At 39.9% G+C, this 16,777-nt stretch overlaps 1 protein-coding gene and 1 long non-coding RNA gene across 5 annotated transcripts in view; one reads left to right on the top strand and one right to left on the bottom strand.

Moving 5' to 3' along the window:
- LOC117955916 overlaps nucleotides 1-6,963 on the bottom strand; it is a 20,397-nt gene extending 13,434 nt beyond the window's left edge. Inside the window, exons 1-2 of the long non-coding RNA XR_004659159.1 lie at nucleotides 6,740-6,963; nucleotides 931-935 (exon numbers count right to left, since the gene is read on the bottom strand). This is a non-coding gene — a long non-coding RNA (uncharacterized LOC117955916). The remainder of the gene's footprint in view (nucleotides 1-930; nucleotides 936-6,739) is intronic.
- LOC117955914 (phosphatidylinositol-binding clathrin assembly protein-like) overlaps nucleotides 1-16,777 on the top strand; it is a 25,758-nt gene extending 8,981 nt beyond the window's left edge. Inside the window, exons 3-19 of one of the 4 annotated variants that reach the window (XM_034890698.1) lie at nucleotides 1,856-1,931; nucleotides 2,347-2,449; nucleotides 3,049-3,142; nucleotides 3,228-3,339; nucleotides 3,818-3,924; nucleotides 5,216-5,257; nucleotides 7,067-7,152; nucleotides 10,188-10,251; nucleotides 10,545-10,678; nucleotides 10,869-10,966; nucleotides 11,144-11,257; nucleotides 11,375-11,405; nucleotides 11,556-11,697; nucleotides 12,769-12,792; nucleotides 13,275-13,331; nucleotides 15,052-15,171; nucleotides 16,238-16,777. In XM_034890698.1, coding sequence (XP_034746589.1) covers nucleotides 1,856-1,931; nucleotides 2,347-2,449; nucleotides 3,049-3,142; nucleotides 3,228-3,339; nucleotides 3,818-3,924; nucleotides 5,216-5,257; nucleotides 7,067-7,152; nucleotides 10,188-10,251; nucleotides 10,545-10,678; nucleotides 10,869-10,966; nucleotides 11,144-11,257; nucleotides 11,375-11,405; nucleotides 11,556-11,697; nucleotides 12,769-12,792; nucleotides 13,275-13,331; nucleotides 15,052-15,171; nucleotides 16,238-16,252 — 1,419 coding nt within the window. In that variant the 3' untranslated portion in view covers nucleotides 16,253-16,777. Of the gene's footprint in view, nucleotides 1-1,855; nucleotides 1,932-2,346; nucleotides 2,450-3,048; nucleotides 3,143-3,227; nucleotides 3,340-3,817; nucleotides 3,925-5,215; nucleotides 5,258-7,066; nucleotides 7,153-10,148; nucleotides 10,252-10,544; nucleotides 10,679-10,868; nucleotides 10,967-11,143; nucleotides 11,258-11,374; nucleotides 11,406-11,555; nucleotides 11,698-12,768; nucleotides 12,793-13,274; nucleotides 13,332-15,051; nucleotides 15,172-16,237 lie in introns of all 4 variants that reach the window. The other 3 variants (XM_034890697.1, XM_034890700.1, XM_034890699.1) reach the window with 3 other exon arrangements.

Raw genomic sequence — 16,777 nt, 5'->3', positions numbered from 1 at the left:
AATTCTTAGGATGACAAGAAAGAAGTTTGTCATCTTGACATAACAAAAGTAGTTTAGTTGAGCACCCCTGTAAGAGGGATGCCATTAGGTTACATGTTGGTACAGAGAAGTACTGTATTAGCTGCAGAGAGCAAGTGATGCCTCTGGCTGTATTAGCCCACAATGTCATTCAGTAAAACGTTCAGAAATATATACACCTGTGTGGACATAAAGTCCCTGCCACAAGCTTGTTTAAATGAGATTGCAAAATGTATAATGTGGCTTCAACAGAACAAGCTCTAAAATGTTCTCATAGCAGTGATTTCCAAAATGTGTTCATGAATATTGCTCTCCTAATCCTTGGTGTTTGTTTATTTCGGATAGATCAGTTTTGTAAAGTTTGAAGGTCAACTACAATAACCATCTATGCCTGGATTGCTTTGTCCAGTTACAGTGGTAAGCTGTAAAATATCAGCTTCAGGATGAGCACACTAGATTGGTATTAAAATGCAATGTCAATTTTCCATTAATCAGAACAGACAAACAACAATTTAGATAATCTATTAATTGTCGAGATAACAAATGCTGATAACGTAATTTTAGCTAAAGGGCAACACAAGATAGACAAACTATTAGCTACTATAATGAAGCATCAGAACCGTGCACACAGGAGGCAATGAAAGGATGAAACTAAGACATTTACTGTACAATCTAATGCTCTCTGCGCCTCTGCCTCCAGACACACAAAACATGAGAGAGAGACTGATTGCCAGTCGGCTAGCCTTCACTCCTTGATCTCTTCAGCAACTGACATTTTGCTCACTAGGTTGTAGCAATTTCTCTCCAACTCTTGCAGCGAGTTTCTTTGAAGCAGTATCTTTCACGTGTCCAACAAGGACCGAAGATGTATCCCGCTGACATTTCAATGGCCAGTGTGACAAACCACCCGACTCCCGCTTGCTAACAGGAGCAACAACCAAAACATCAAACATGTAAAACGATAAGCTTCTTACACTAGATAGAGTGATTACAGCGGGTACACTGACTGTCTCAAAGTATAAAAAATAAAGTTAACACATGTATCGACGATGATGCTTTGAGTTGACCTGATCAGAAAAAAACTGTGGGTTAAAGTCCATGAATCGGCACATTTACTTCCTTAAAGGGAAATTTCAGATTTTTGAAATGGGGTTGTATGAGGCACTTTTCCAAAGTCAGGTCATTGCATACAGTAGATGCCGGTCGGCTCGCCTCCAGTTTGGAGAAGCATGGGGCCAGCGACAAACACGTATTTTAGCCACCTAAAACAAATATACGCTATATTATATTATATAACAAGATCATCACTTGCCATCAGACAGCCCATTCCAACAGGGAACTGATTATCTATGCGTACACTTAAACTTACATTGATTTTTTCAACTTTACCTTGTATGCTTAACTATGGGCTATGATTTGCTGCAGCCTCCGTCCACAGCAGTATATTGCTTAGCTTCTGTGTTGGTACTTCTGGCTGCATCATCTTCTGCCGCCATCTACTGTAGGTAATACACTGACCATGCATAAGAATAAAGCACAATTTTAATGTAATGTGTTTCCTGTAAAAACAGGGAGGGGATCATTGTAAAAACTCAGCACTGACCTTTAAAAACAAGGGCAGCTTGAGTTTTGGAGGAAGCCAAAGTGTCCATTTCATGACTTTAAGACTATGAATTCAGCCGCTGTGAAATTATATGAAGCTGCAACTCCTGTCTACAAATAAACCCTCCGCTTTGTGTGACACATACACTGTTATTGTGAGTGGAAATGACTTGATATTGTCAGAGAACTGCATCAGATAACTCACTTACTCTTTCCTCTATCCTTTTTCCATCAGAGATTGATGCAGTACCTTGCCTCCAGAAACACGCTCTTTAACCTCAACAACTTTCTTGATAAGGCTGCACTACAAGGTGATTTAATGCTATTTGGCTTGTTTGTAAAGTCAGCAGTGCTGTACATCTAACAAAATGACTTTATGTTACATTCTCCCTGGCTCTGAAACACTATCAATAGACCCATTTCAGAACCTGTTTTCAAGGGGGGCTATAGTGTAGGATTAAAATGCTACAAATAGATTTGCCTTTTGTTTGAAAACAGAAGCTGCTAAATGTTAATGGAAATGGAAACACATGCTTGATAACTTTGAATAACTAACTGAATATTATCCCAAAGTAAATAAAGGTAAAACGGCCAGTTTGAGAAAATCCGATTGCTCATAGACAAGTTAGTCCATTTCATATGAGAAGGATTATGGCTTCTTAACCTGGTTTGAAAAGGCGAAGGTGATCAGTCTCTAACTACAGCGCTTCCTCTGTTTCTCCATAGGGTATAACATGTCAACTTTCATCAGACGCTACAGCCGCTACCTGAATGAAAAAGCCATGTCTTACAGACTAGCAGCAGTGGACTTCACCAAGATGAAGAGAGGGTAACAAACTCAACACACACTACTGACACACACATATATGGAGGGGCATTATGGGTCTTTTTAACCAGGAAGGATGTGAATGTTGTATTACACTTTATAGCAGACTGGCGGTGGCACCAGATGTTTTATTTGTATGCTTTACTTTAACTGTATAGCAAATTGATGTTGTAACTTTTGCTGAACAGCGTCCACTGTGGCCACAAATGAGAATTATGAGATTATGGTAAATAAACAACCTATAAAGTTCGTTAACAAATATTTTAACCTAATTTAGCCAACATGCATACATACATACAGAAAAGCTATAGTGTACTGAGCTTAACAACGGTGAATTTTGTTGTTTATAAATTCAACTTTTTCAGTTGTAGGAGGAAGAATGTGATATGTTATATTTTATTAATTTTACTAAGATTAACACAGTCTCACTTTAAAAAGTGTTTCAATTTAATATTTTGTGTTTAGTTTTTTTCTGGAAATCCACACAAAGAGCACATATCTATGGGACCTCTTACACACATACAGACTTTAGCCTACATGCCTGATAAGTTCTGTGTGTGTTGCATGCGTGTTTGTGTGCATGTATTCTTGTCTGTCACCAGGGCCGAAGGTGTAATGCGCACCATGAACACAGAGAAGCTGATTAAGACTCTGCCCATCATTCAGAACCAGCTGGATGCTTTGCTGGATTTCCAGGTAAACATCTAACTTAAAGACCCAAGACTTGCATGTAAATTAGTACAATATCTCAAACCAATCTCTGTTTCTTTCTTCTCTCCAGCCTAACTCCAACGAGCTGACCAATGGAGTGATCAACACAGCTTTCATGTTGCTGTTTAAAGACTCCATACGGCTGTTCGCTGCTTACAATGAAGGGGTCATTAACATGCTGGGTAAACCATACATACGATACAACATATACAGTTGCATTGATGCAGTAATCTGCTTCTGATGTTGCGATCACAAGACCGTGACTCCACTCAATCCTTCTTAAAGGGGAAATCAATTTTTCCCCCAACTGTCTCTAAAAATCCAATTAAAGATTGCCTTCTTTTCTTTCATTAATTATTAAGCCAGTGAGGAGTCAAGGACTGAGAACAGACCATCAGAGTCTTTAGTGAGGTGTTCATTAAATGATCTATTACTTAATTGACCTGATCTGAGGTGCTTCAACTATGGTTATATAGTAACTGGAACTCTATGTGGAATTTATTTCAGCCTGCACAGACATCAAAATATTTTAAGCAGTTTATTTTTAACAAAAATAATCCTTTTTAAGTATTTGGCTATGATGAACATGCACCTTTCCCTCATATGTGAACAAATAGGGATCTTGCTGATTGATGCTGATTGTGGTCTTCTGATACACAGAGAAATACTTTGACATGAAGAAGAACCAGTGCAAAGAAGCTTTGGAGATCTACAAGACTTTCCTCAACAGGATGACCAAACTGTCAGAGTTTCTCAAAGTGGCAGAGGTAATGTTTGTTTGTCTTGCTGCTCCTCCATGGAGGAAACAAAGAGTTAAACGCCACGGGAGAGGGCGAGAGTATCTGTCTGGGGCGAATCTCGAACCTTTCCTATAAACACATCTCCATGTGCTTTCATATTGTCTCCTGTTTCTCAAAAGAGTTTAACCTGCAGAGAAAATCCACTTAAAGCGGTTGAGACTCGCTCCAGACTTCTGTTTCCCGTAGGATCTGATTTACGGTCCAACCTCTAAACTGACCGTAGATCAGTGTCCAGGGTCTCTCCTTAATCTTCCAAGTCTTTTTTTGCCTCTAGATTTTCCTCCTGTTTCTGTCCTTCTCTTGCCCTGACCTGAGGAGGGGGTTACTCCATGACAAGTGATTAATGGCTGAGACTTAGGCTATCAAAGAGCCACTCATGTAGAGCTTCCAGTTGAGGGACCCCTCGCGTGCTGCCTGTTCACATGCCTGCACTGCATGCCCAAGCAAGCTCTTTTTCTATCACTATCTCTGTCTTCCTCTTATTTTATTTCCTCCCTTCTCTTAAAAAAATCTTTATAATGGCTGTTATCCAAACAGTTGCAGTCCTTGCAAGGCTTCACAGTGAATACAAAAAGTTGAATCCTGCGTAGCATTATCCCGTGCGCTATCTTAAAAGGCTTTCTCTCTGCTTGGTTTCGTTCCCATGTGGAAGAAGGTTTGGGGTGTAGCCGCTCAATCCAAAGAAAAAAAACAAAACCAGACTAACGTTGACTTTAAGGACCCATTCATTTTACCTGTCTAACAAAATGTGTGTTTGTCTGTTTGTGTCATCTGTGTCCCCCCTTCTCTTTCTGTTCAAAGTCAACATTAGTTGAGTGTGTTCCTTTTGGATGTTTCTTACCTCACAGTGACCTGTTGTCTGCCCTCTCTGCCCTGCCTGTTCAATCAGTCGGTGTGCTCAGCATTCATTTCAAACCAGTCTCCAGCTCCAGATCTCAGTGTGTGCGTGTATTTATAAGTGTGTGTACATATACTGTGTATATATAGGTGTTTGTATGTGTGTGCATGCGTCCTCCTCCTCTGTTGTCTTTTTATTTGTTTTCTTTCCAGCCACTGCATGAAGTAATGAATGCTTGGGTTTGATTCTTCTTTCTCCCTCCTCCTCCTCCTCCTCCTCCTCTTCCTCCTTCACACGCCTCTTCCCTTTTTTACTCTGTTGGGTTTTTTGGTTTATTCCTTGTTTGTTATTACATTTGGTTTATTTTTTTATTTTGCCTCCCTCCTCCCTCCCCAACCCCTCCCTCCTTTTTTGTGACAGCGAGTTGGGATAGATCAGGGCGACAGCCCCGATCTCACACAGGTCAGTCTACATCTCATCTCAATCAGTCAATCAACCAGTCAGTCAACCAGTATTTAAATCCGTCAAGTCAATCCCATAATGCTTCATTCTAAACGCTCCCGTTCCCTACTCACCCTACAGACCGGCCCACACTGCAGCTGCCCTGTCCTCCTTTTTTTCTTCACTCTCCTTAACTCCTTCACTTTTTCTCCTTTTCTAGATATATATATATAGAGAGAGGAAACAATAAAGGAAGACCTGCAAATAGCCTTAAAGCACATTTGTTTTCACAATTTGTAAGCATTAGCACAGGAATTTCATTTTTTCTTATCTGAATTATTGCAGGACAAATTTTACTTTAAAGGTAAGATTTTGAAAGCAGCAGTTATGCAGCTGAATATGAAAAGTTTTTAGCCTCTTGTTTTGTGTATATTTCTATTTTAGATGACCGAGGCTTATTATCTGTTTTTCTGGCATTCAACCAGTGTAAATATCAAGGCGTGTCTCTTCATTCAAAGGCTTATCATATAAATAAGTCAGCACAGCTTTATGAAATAGGTTTTTGCCAACATAAGCAGTGTTCAAATCATTTCCCTGAAAAGATGATGTCCCTTTGCATTAGCTGTGGGGAGAGCAGCGAATGGTTTTTATTAAATAGGTCTCTGCAAATATGACTTGGATAGGTGTACATAATGCCATCATAAGCACTGCAAATCATGCTAAAGGCCCCAAATGCAAAGTGTCCTTTTCAGTGGAACCATAATTGGATGTTTATGATGTGACAAATCAGATACCAAACTGAAAAGGGCTGACTTTTTTTAATTAATGTCGTGTTTGTTGTGCTTATGAAGACCCTATATGCTCTTATTCAACAATGCCTTTATTGAGCTCTAGATATGTGTCTGTTTTACTTTTAAACTTTTAGCATATTCTAGATTTCTCTGAAGAAGGATATCCAGAATTCGCATTTTACTCTCTTTCCCCCTTAAATTAAGTATATGAGAAATCTTTTCTTTGCTTGTTGTGTTTGTGTTGTGTTTTCTGGTGCTGAAATGTATGGCTCTAGATGAAAACCATGGTATCACATAGTGGTCAAAATGAACCCATCAATCCTTTTTTTTTTTTTTACAATAAAGAGTGCTGGCCAACTGCTCAATGTGTATACCTGGTTTTTCACCAGACCTTGACATTTCACTGAGTTAACTTCCTTGGTTTCCAGTGGGATAAAATGTTGGTACTTAGCTTCAAGTGCCACCTAAATTCCAAACAAAATCATATGAATAATACTTTATTTGACTTTTAACCTGACGGGGAATCCACCAGTTAACTCTTAATTTTTGGAATGTGATTTTCTTTACACGTATGTGTGTGTGAAGTGTGTGTGTGTTTATGAGAGCGTTTGTGCACTGCTGACCTCTGCATGGGCTCGTTAGACGATCCAGACGTGTTTGTTGTGTTTCTGCTCTGGAGCCCTGCAGTGACGATGCTCTGCTCTGCCTTGACCTGTGGACTCGCTTGCATGATCCAAGGCCGATGTGTGCATGCTGGTCAACCAAACCTGATGAAACCAAATGCAAAAAAAGAATAAAGAGCTGTAGTAGAGTAGATAATACATCTGAGGGTAATGTCTTAATTTTGCTGCTGCTTTGTGTGTGTGTGTGTGTGTGTGTGTGTGTGTGTGTGTGTGTGTGTGTGTGTGTGTGTGTGTGAGTGAGATAAAATGAGGAGGATTGTAGATGGGAGTGAGAGAAAGCAGTGTCCCATTTGGTCCACTTGGCTATGGTTTTAACACTACTCCACCAACTCCCCCCCCATTCACCCCCTCCTCAGGCTCCCAGCTCTCTCTTGGAGGCTCTGGAGCAGCATCTAGCCTCTCTGGAGGGCAGGAAGCTCAAGGACCTCTCCGCCGCCAGCAGGTACGATCACATCAGCTACACCACCCACTTACAGTGATACTACTATTACTAATGTGCTGTTCCTGCTACAACAATTACTGCTACAAGTTCTGCCATTAGAACTAATAGTACTACTTTTATAAAAAAAAAAAAACTCTGAACAAGGGCCTGTTCAGACCTGGTTTTAACTTCTGTCCTGAGTGATCGGACAGCTGTTTTCAAATGGCATTATAATGTGTCTCCAAATGCGTCCTGAGTGACCGCTTGTGATTAGATCTCACTACCCGGCTCTATATGCAAATACATCAATTCCAATTGGATATAGGCTGGTGGTGTGTGTTTTATTGGTACTTTTTACATAGAGAGTCTCTAGCCACGTTAGCAGTACTGTGATGCTATATTTAGACACAGTGGTTCTTTGAGCTAAATACTAATTTCAACATGATTAGGTGCTCACAGTGAAAATAAGGTGGATGTTTTGCAGGTAATGTTAATCAGTTTAGTGTTACCATTTGCACACATTTTCTATATTTGCTATTTAACACTAAAAAGAGTACAGCTGATTAGTTTTGTGGAGTTTTATACTCAGGAATTAGACAAATAAAAAATCGGACTTGTTGATGGCACTAGATGAAAAATCATTTCATCGTGAAGGGAATATGTATATCTGTACTTTCTGTAAATTTCACTCAATACATTTTACCCAACATGTCATGGACACATTCATTGAAAAAAAGTAAAGTTAAAGGTGCTCTAAGTGAATTTAGGTGATGGCACTTATTGTTGACGTAAAAAGTATTTTCAAACATAATAAGACTAGCTCACCCCTCCCATCTCCTCCTCATTCTGTACCCTCTCCCTCCCCTCCGTGCTTCCTCGCACTAACCCCCCACCCCCCACCCCCAAATCTTTCTTGCTGGTTATTGGCTGTAACGCTGGAAGACTGTTTGTTATGTTTGTTGGTGCAGGTGGGCACAGTTTGTTTTTGTTGCAGTTTGTGAAGATTGGGCTGTCTACAGAGACATTGTGCTCAGGGGACAGGCAGCTAGCGGATAGTGAAGAGATGTTTGCTGGATGCGACAAAAAATGTAGGACATCACTTAGAACACCTTTAAAGTAGGTCAGTTAAAATGTGGTCTGAGTAAACACTACTGCATAAAGGGGGGGGGGGGGGGGGGGGGGGGGAGTATTATGTGATGACATGAGATACTTCTGTTAAATTAAATAATGCCTTCAGGCTACAAAATAAATTGCATTAAATGTGAATGTATGCACTAGTGAAGTGGAACAGCATCCAGCAACAAGACCCATAATGTCCAAACCAACCAGTAAGTTCATTTTCCTTTTCTCAAATTGACACAACCATATTACCAGGGCACTCTTTTCCAATACAGACACTAAGTGCATTGAACAAATCAACGACTGGATGTGCCGGAGCCTTTAATCAATCAATTAAACAAAGACAGAACTGAGGTAGTCAGCACTCTGCTTCAATCGGCAATGTTAAAAACAACAGACAAAGCCACAAATCTTGATGTAGTCATGGACACAGACCTGAATTTTAACAGCCACATTAAGACAATTACAAAGTCAGCCTACTGTCACATTATTAATATATCAAAGGGGTAAAGGGTTTATGTCACAGCATGATTTCGAAAAAAACTTCTAAAAAGTCCAAATGATTAAAAGAAGATTAAAAGTCTTCAGGACTGTAGACTTGACAACTGTAATGTTGCCTGAACTGTTGGGTCCTCGTACATTCTGGAGTGTGGTCTAGACCTACTCTATCTGTAAAGTGTCTCGAGATAACTCTTGTTATGAATTTATACTATAAATAAAGTTGAATTGAAATTGAATTGAATTGACCTGTCCCCCTAAAAAAAAATTAGACAGCTGCAGGTAATTCAGAACGTTGCAGCTCGAGTCCTCACTAATACCAACAAAGCGGATCACTCCAGTTCTGTGCTTTCTGTCCCCTGAGTCAGAACTAAACATAGAGAAGCGGCGTTCATTTATGCACCACATATCTGGAACAAACGCCCAGAAAACTGCTGGACCGCTGCAACTCTTAGTTCTTTTAAATTAAGGCTGAAGACTTTTCTGTTTGATACTGCCTTTTATTAAATCAAGTTCATTCATTTTTGACACTGCACTGTAACGTTTATTTTTCTATTCTATACTATACCTTTCATATTCTATTTTAGCCTGTTTCACTTTTCTTTTGAATCAACATTATTAATTGTTTTTAATTGCTCTTCAATGTTTTATGTAAAGCACTTTCAATTGCCTTGTTTCTAAAATGGGCTATATATATCTATATAAAGTTGCATGGTCTCCTTTAGAAGGCACTTTGCAGCCTGTGCATATAACTGATAATCAATTACTGATAACCAAATAAATAGACAAGCTTGAATGAAATGTGCAAATGCTTCCTCACTGTAACCTTATTGGAATTAACCACAAAAGAGGGCACAACTTAGACAATTAAACAAAAATGACCCACAATAAATAAAAGGTCTAAGCAAACTACGGAGGGTGCAAAAAGCATTATTAAGCTATATGAATAGCTATTAAAATATTTTAAATGCTGCACATACTACTACTGCTTAAAAACTTTTTCTCCATGCTAGAGGCATGGCATTACTTTGAGGATGGCAATGTCAGTCGGCCAGTCCACCATTCTGAAATAACTCAAGAATTATGGTTGGACTGCTATGATATTTGGTGCAAACAGCCGTGGTACCCAAAGGAAGAATCCTGATGACTTTTGTTATTTTCAGACCTTTCATCTAGTGAATCATCTAGTCCAAAAAAATCTTATCCACCACTTTTGTGTGTCTAACCGTTTGGTTTTCTTTAAAATGAGCATTACAGATTGACAGAGCTGCAATATTCTTAGTCTTGTTAAAATAAAGTTAAGATTACAAAGCACTATAAGTGCAACTCAATAGAAACAGACATACAAAAAAATATAGCAGCCAGCTTTGCAAAGATATGTTTGTGTGTCTCACCTTAAGATCCAGCACCTTGTCCAGTGCAGTGTCCTCTCTCTCCAGCACTGGGATCTCTCTCAGCCGTATGGACGACAAGACAGAAGACAACAGACTGCAGCAACACAAGGCGAGACATTTGCAAGACATATTTAAACTTTTAGATACACATACAGGCAGGTTTAGACAGCTGATACGACATACCAACAATACTCTACTGAATGAACCACAACATGATCATTGCAGGTGCACAGTTTTTGCTTGTGGGTCGTAAAAACACACAGAAATCACAGAAGCACAAAAATAAACACTTATAATGGCTACACCTTTTTCTAGAGGAGGTCAACACTATTCATGTGGGCTGCAGGGATATTTACAAATCATTTAAACATTATAACATACTGTTGATGCTTCCCATTGCAGGAGGACGGTCATAAAGTGATTGACATTCAGACACCCAATGTGTCGCCCAGCACCCAGTCAGTGGGAAGTGCCAACAGCAGCGGAGGGGCTACAGATCTCTTCTCCAACTCACCAATCGTACCCGTCAGCAACCAGTGAGTCTAACATCTTCAGTGTCAAAAATGCTGCAAAGGGAAAGTCTTCTTTATGGTGCCAAGACTCCAACAAGAAGCATTTTTACCTGACTGGCATAAGAAATCAGAGTTTTTAAATGGTCTTTTCTGGTTACATAAAAATTAAAGGAGAAACAAAACTTCACTCTGCTCTCCATTTTTCTTCCTGCAGTGTGCCAAACCTGACAAGTGAGCTGTTCACCCTGCAGCCTAATTTCACCCCCATCCAGACCACACACACTGTGCCCAACAATAACAATGCCTGGGGAGGTAGGACTGCACACAGTCACACGCATAATCACGCAAAAAATACAGCGAAGCATGCAAATGAGCCTACACACTGCTCAGAGCTGGATACGCTGTTACACTGAGGTCAGGTTGCTTCACGCTCTTAACTCATTTCCCTTCTTTTCTCTTTTCTTGTTACCATGGTGACCATTATGTCAGGTGACCTGTTAAAACCAGCCCCACCTGCTCAAATTCACAGCCCTGGATTAGCATTGCACTCTGGGAAAATGCTGCCCAATGATTTGGACTCTTCATTAGCCAACCTCGTTGGTAGTGAGTATACAGAATCTCTCACCAAATATTCATGTAATCACTTCCGTATTTCCTGTTTTTCTGCTCTGGTTGTGGTGCTTCCTTTCAGCTGATGTTATTATTTTTTCCTTTTCTCAGACCTGCAGTTTGGGGGGACACCAGCTAAAAAGTGAGTGGGTTTTCCTGAAATCTAAGACTAAGCCACAAGCAAATGACAGTCATAACTCTTTTATGCGTCATATTTTTTCTTTCGGATTCTGCATAATCTTTGCACCTAAAAAATGCTCTGTGTGTATGTGTGTCTGTGTGTGTTCCTCAGGCCAGAGCTCCAGTGGAGTCAGCTGGTAGAGAAGAAGCCAACAGGAGGAGGCGGCTGGCAGTCAAAGACCATGTGCACCAGCACCAACTGGGCTCACACCACCCATCCCATGGCACCTGCACCCATGCCCTGCCATCAGATGGTAATTTAAAAGTTTAATTTGTGTTGTTGTCAAGTTCTGTACAGATTTTCTTTTTTGCTGCATCGTCACATATGGCACCGAGATTGATTGACAGCTCACTTATTTTCCTGTCAGTTATTAGAAGGACAATATGAACACCAATATCAGTGAGTGTGCTCCAAAACCTGACTAGCACAGTGCCACATTGGGCATTTTGGGGGTGACTTTCACTCATCAAATGCACGTATATCACACTGCTTGTTGTGGTGGAATCCAAATGGAATGCCACTTCAGTGTCTCTGCCAACACTTAAAAGCCGTGAAACATTAACTTAAAAAATATAATATCTTCAGTTTATTATTACATAAAACAGGGAAAAGCAGAATAGTCTCAGATTGGAGCTCTAATCTCATGATTTCCAAAGTAAAGAAAAACTTCAGCAGGCGCTTTACTGAAATGTGCTGTGAGGAGAAAAAAAAATCGCCTACTACGTGATAGTGTAAACTAAAAAAAATCAGCATGTTTTCTGCAAGTTACCAAATAACTATAGAAAATAAAAATACACCCTACGTTATAGAGGGTCAACTTTGGAAATGTAGCCTTTTTGTAAGGGAAGCACTATTGCACTGCTCTAGCAGAAATCTTTTTAGAAAGTATTGTATTGTGTATTAATTTGGGGCCATCCATCATTCAGTCTCTGAAGTCAGTTTCCTAATGGTCTGATATCTCATTCTGGAATGAAACTCATTAAATGTACCTGTTGGCCAAATGTAACTTTCTGCTGCATTCAGGACTTTTTGGAGGAGTTCCCAAATGTGTGTCTGTCCTTTGTGCTCAACTCTAATTATCCACAAGTCTCTTCCATTCAATCTGGTTTCATCTTTTAATTTTCGTCTGATTGACCTCTCGACTCAAACTGCTCATTTATTCAGCAAATGGCTCGGAAAGCAGGTGGCACGACATGAATAGAAAGTAGAAGTGATTTTAACATGAGGAATGAGCAATGGTCTGGTTTAACTGCTCTGCTCATTTAGAGAAAACGCCTGAGCATGGCCTTTATTGTTGTACCTCTCTTTTTCTGAAACTCTACAGAATGGGATGATCTATACTGGCTATGTAAGTACCTTTCTATACTTCACCTCGTCCTCTCTCATCTTTTTACACCTGATTTCATCCTGACATCCTGTAAAAACCTTTCTGCTTTGCTTTTTTAAAATCTATACTTGTGGCACTTTTATTATTAGGGGCTTGTATTGTTGGTGATACATAAATTATCAGAGGAAAAGGAATTGTTTTTGGTTATTGTGCTGCCTTGGCATTGTTGTTTCATCCGTTGTGATTTTTACAGGCTACCAATCTGCTACCTAAATTCTACTTTGTTAAATGCTCATGCTCATTTGCTCATGATTAGGTGTCTTGCTATTTGCAAAGAAATAGAAAGTTAAAGAAAGTCAAGACATTTCTGTCTTTGTTTGGTTGGAAATCTTCGACAGGTTATACATGAAACTGATAGCATCAGGATTTTGTTTGTAATCAGGATTAATACTACCTCAGCCAGAAAGTTTTTTGTATTGTGTTCCTCTCTCTTTTTTATGCAGGCTCCCGGACCAGTGGCTTTTCCTATGACGACTCCCCAAGTGCCTATGTATGGAATGGTAAAGAATCGTTTTAATCTCAGCCATACATTAATACTCAGCTGGCATTATTGTAGTTCAAACTGGCATTATTGTAGTTATATGGTGTTAGTTATTTTTTTAATCCTTTTTTGAAGTTCAGACATGTAAAAAGTAACATTTGCTTTTTTTGATTGGAACAAGACTTCATGTTATTCTAACAAACCAAAAGATGGTGTCACAATTGTAGCCTTGTAAATTCTAAATATGTCTAAAAAAAATATAATAAAAAAGGGGCGTTATGTTAACACAATCCATCCCCTAAATCCCGGGAACACAGGCTTTCTTGCAGGATATCAACATATTTAGACCAAAAATGAACTTGAATGTCAACACACACACCACACACCTACCTTAACACCCCCCCTTCTCCCCTACCCTGTCTTCTCCGGAAACTCCTCCCCCGACGGGATACAACCTTTCTCGTAGATTATCGATTGACTAAAAATTTAAGATAAAAAAAAAAAATGTACATGCACACACAAACACTTTTTCTCTTATAACACCCAAGGAAGCACCAATTGAGACCATCACCAGAATGACCCCGGGTCTACTAGGTATGCTGTGGAACATGTCCAAAACATATAGACAGCATTTGAGCTGTTCATACCGCCGTCTGTTGACAAGATCTGGCTCGAGACGACAAACATGGAAGGGTGAACGGTGTTTGCTTGATAGAGATCAAGAAAACACACCTGGATGCATACATGGGGCTGTTGCTTCCTGCTTGGGTCTACAGATCCTGGAATGAGGCTACATGTATGTCAAGTGTTCCACCCATTAGTCCTAAACGTCCCTAATGTGAGCTAGCTGTCAATTATACGGCAAGCAACTCTTGTCTCCCGTTTGTGAAAGCCGATAACTCTTGAAACAGAGAATAACCCATAAAGGTAACATGGGGTAGCATGAAATATCCTCTGACCTGAGTCAGCATCCCATAAACTGTAGCCTCATTCCACAATCTGTACACCCCAGCAAGAAGCAACAGCCCCATGTCAGCATACGTTGTTTTTTTTGTCAATCTCCATCCAGCCAACACCCTTCAATGTTGGAATACTGTTCTCAGTTGGTGCACTGGCTTGGGTGTGTTAAGGGATGGGCGACCATTAAATGTCAGTTATTCTTAATCCGAAGACTTCTTTGACACAGCATCTGTGTGTCACGTGGATGCTCCTCTTCATTAGATGTCCATTCTTGTTCAAAGACTTGCATTTTCTTAACCTAAATCTATGCGGGTCAATTTTGACCCGTAACACCCCAGATGTCACTATAGGTAATAATACAACCTACAAGCAAATAATTTTGGAGGTGTTTTCTGATATTAGTCTATTATAGTCAGATAACATAATTACCCATTGTCTTCATTATTGGAAATAGAATGAGTTAATTTAAACATTTTTAAAGTTAAAACGAATGGAATATTTTGATGAAAAGGTCCAACAACATTGCATTTAAAACAGTGTTTACATGCAAATGAATACTTCATATGTTAGCTATGAGATGAAAAACAATACTGGATGATAATCATTGTTTTATGAGTATTTTGGGCTGAGTTACATCACGTGCCAAATTTGACCCGCAAACACAAAAAATGTGTGCCGCTTTCTAACACATTACAAAGGTTAAATCTGAAATATATTTTTTCTCTCTATCCTTATTATCCTGTCTATTCCTTACCTATTGCCTTTCCTTCTTCGACCAGCTACCGCCTCAGATGAGTCATCAGATGGGGGGCGTTCCCATGATGCCCCCGCAGCCTGTCATGTACAACCAGCCTGTCCTGAGACCCACCAATCCCTTTGGACCCATCCCTGGGACACAGGTAACACACACACACACACACACACATTAATGCATATGCCAAACATATGCCATTTGCTGAGTTACAAGATAAGATTGACACCACTCATTTGAGTGTTTTAAAACTCTCAGCAGGAAAGCAGATTCCAGATAACCAAATTGCTGAACTATTTCTGTAAAAATGTGCTTCTTTATTACTGCTTTTAGATTTGCTTTTGGTGATGTGTTTAGTTGTGTATATTTTATACTTTGTACCACACATACATGACAAATTAAAGCCAGAGTTTAGGGCCGACATCTCTATAAACCGATATCCGCACATGAATGCTGATTTAAAAAAAAAAAAAAAGCTATAAAAAGCAAAATCGTTGTAAGAGCATTGCAGGTGGGTTCCGGTTGCATTTTGGACAATGCGTTCCGCCTGTTTTTCTGTCTTAACAAAGACCAGAACGCTTGTGATACATTGCGAACAATATGTACCATTGCCTACACATTCTACATTCATATGCAGATATCTGTTTATAGAGCTTATGGAGCTATAGCCAATGATCTGAGGGTTGTTGAACACTTTTTTGGGAAGTGTAGAAAATACTTAGCTGAAGCAGAAGTAGGAAAGGCACAGAAAAAAATCCTAAATTGATATATAATTATAACCGCATAAGCACAACCAAGGGTAGGAATCTCACTTTAACTGTATGAATGCTTCATGTCTGCACGTTTTCTGGAATAATTGACACACTGATTCATAGCTCTTCTTAACGACTGATAAGTAACATTCAAGCTGTGGACCCTTTTGAGAATCAGAATGAATCATGTTGTCAGATAACTCACCAGTAAGTGTGAAGATAGTTTTTCACAGCGAGTAATCAGCAGTTGGTACGGCCACAAGACTCTCAGGAGAACAAATAAGTACATTTTGACCAATTATTCAAAACATAACAGAGTAATATAATTACTGCATTACCTGTGCCCCTGAGAAGCTGTTTTCTTGGCACTGCGGCAAATAATGTGCTTGTCAGTAGATGCCTGACCACTCGAGGTGTTTTGTTGAACTAAATTACTCTCCATTCTCCCCCCATCCTCTGTAGATGCACTTCATGTAGGCATGATGTTGTAACCATGGCAGCAAAGCCGGAGGAAAGAGAGAGATAGAGTCGAAGAAAACAAATCCAGAACCAAATCCAGTGCCGGAGGAAGAAAGAGGAGGACAGAGAGGAAAAGGGAGGGGAGAGGAAGGAAAGAGGACGGATAAAAGATGAAATGCTGATGTCTGTTTCCATGTCGTCTCACCCTCTGATCTCCTCTCCTCTCTCCGTGTGGCTACTGGGCTCTCTGTCTTTGAATGGGGCACCAGTGGCTCTGCATCAATCCCACTCATCATCCTCTGTCTGATTTGCCAATGCAAACGGCGATTATAACCTGTGATGACAGCTCGATGGAAGTGCAGAAGCTCTACTGCCACTTCCTAACCTCCTCATCCCGATCATTTCCTGTATAAAAAACAAATCAAACCCACTTCAAACTCAGACACACGTCTCCTTCTCTGATTGGATTGTTTGCTGGCACTTTACTCAATGTGAACTTTGCCAAGGGTGTGTGTCTGTTTAGGTGATTTTAGGGTCTTGTTC

Source organism: Etheostoma cragini, chromosome 13, assembly GCF_013103735.1.
Source record: "Etheostoma cragini isolate CJK2018 chromosome 13, CSU_Ecrag_1.0, whole genome shotgun sequence".
NCBI lineage: Eukaryota > Metazoa > Chordata > Actinopteri > Perciformes > Percidae > Etheostoma > Etheostoma cragini.
This window is presented reverse-complemented; position numbering and strand designations above follow the sequence as displayed.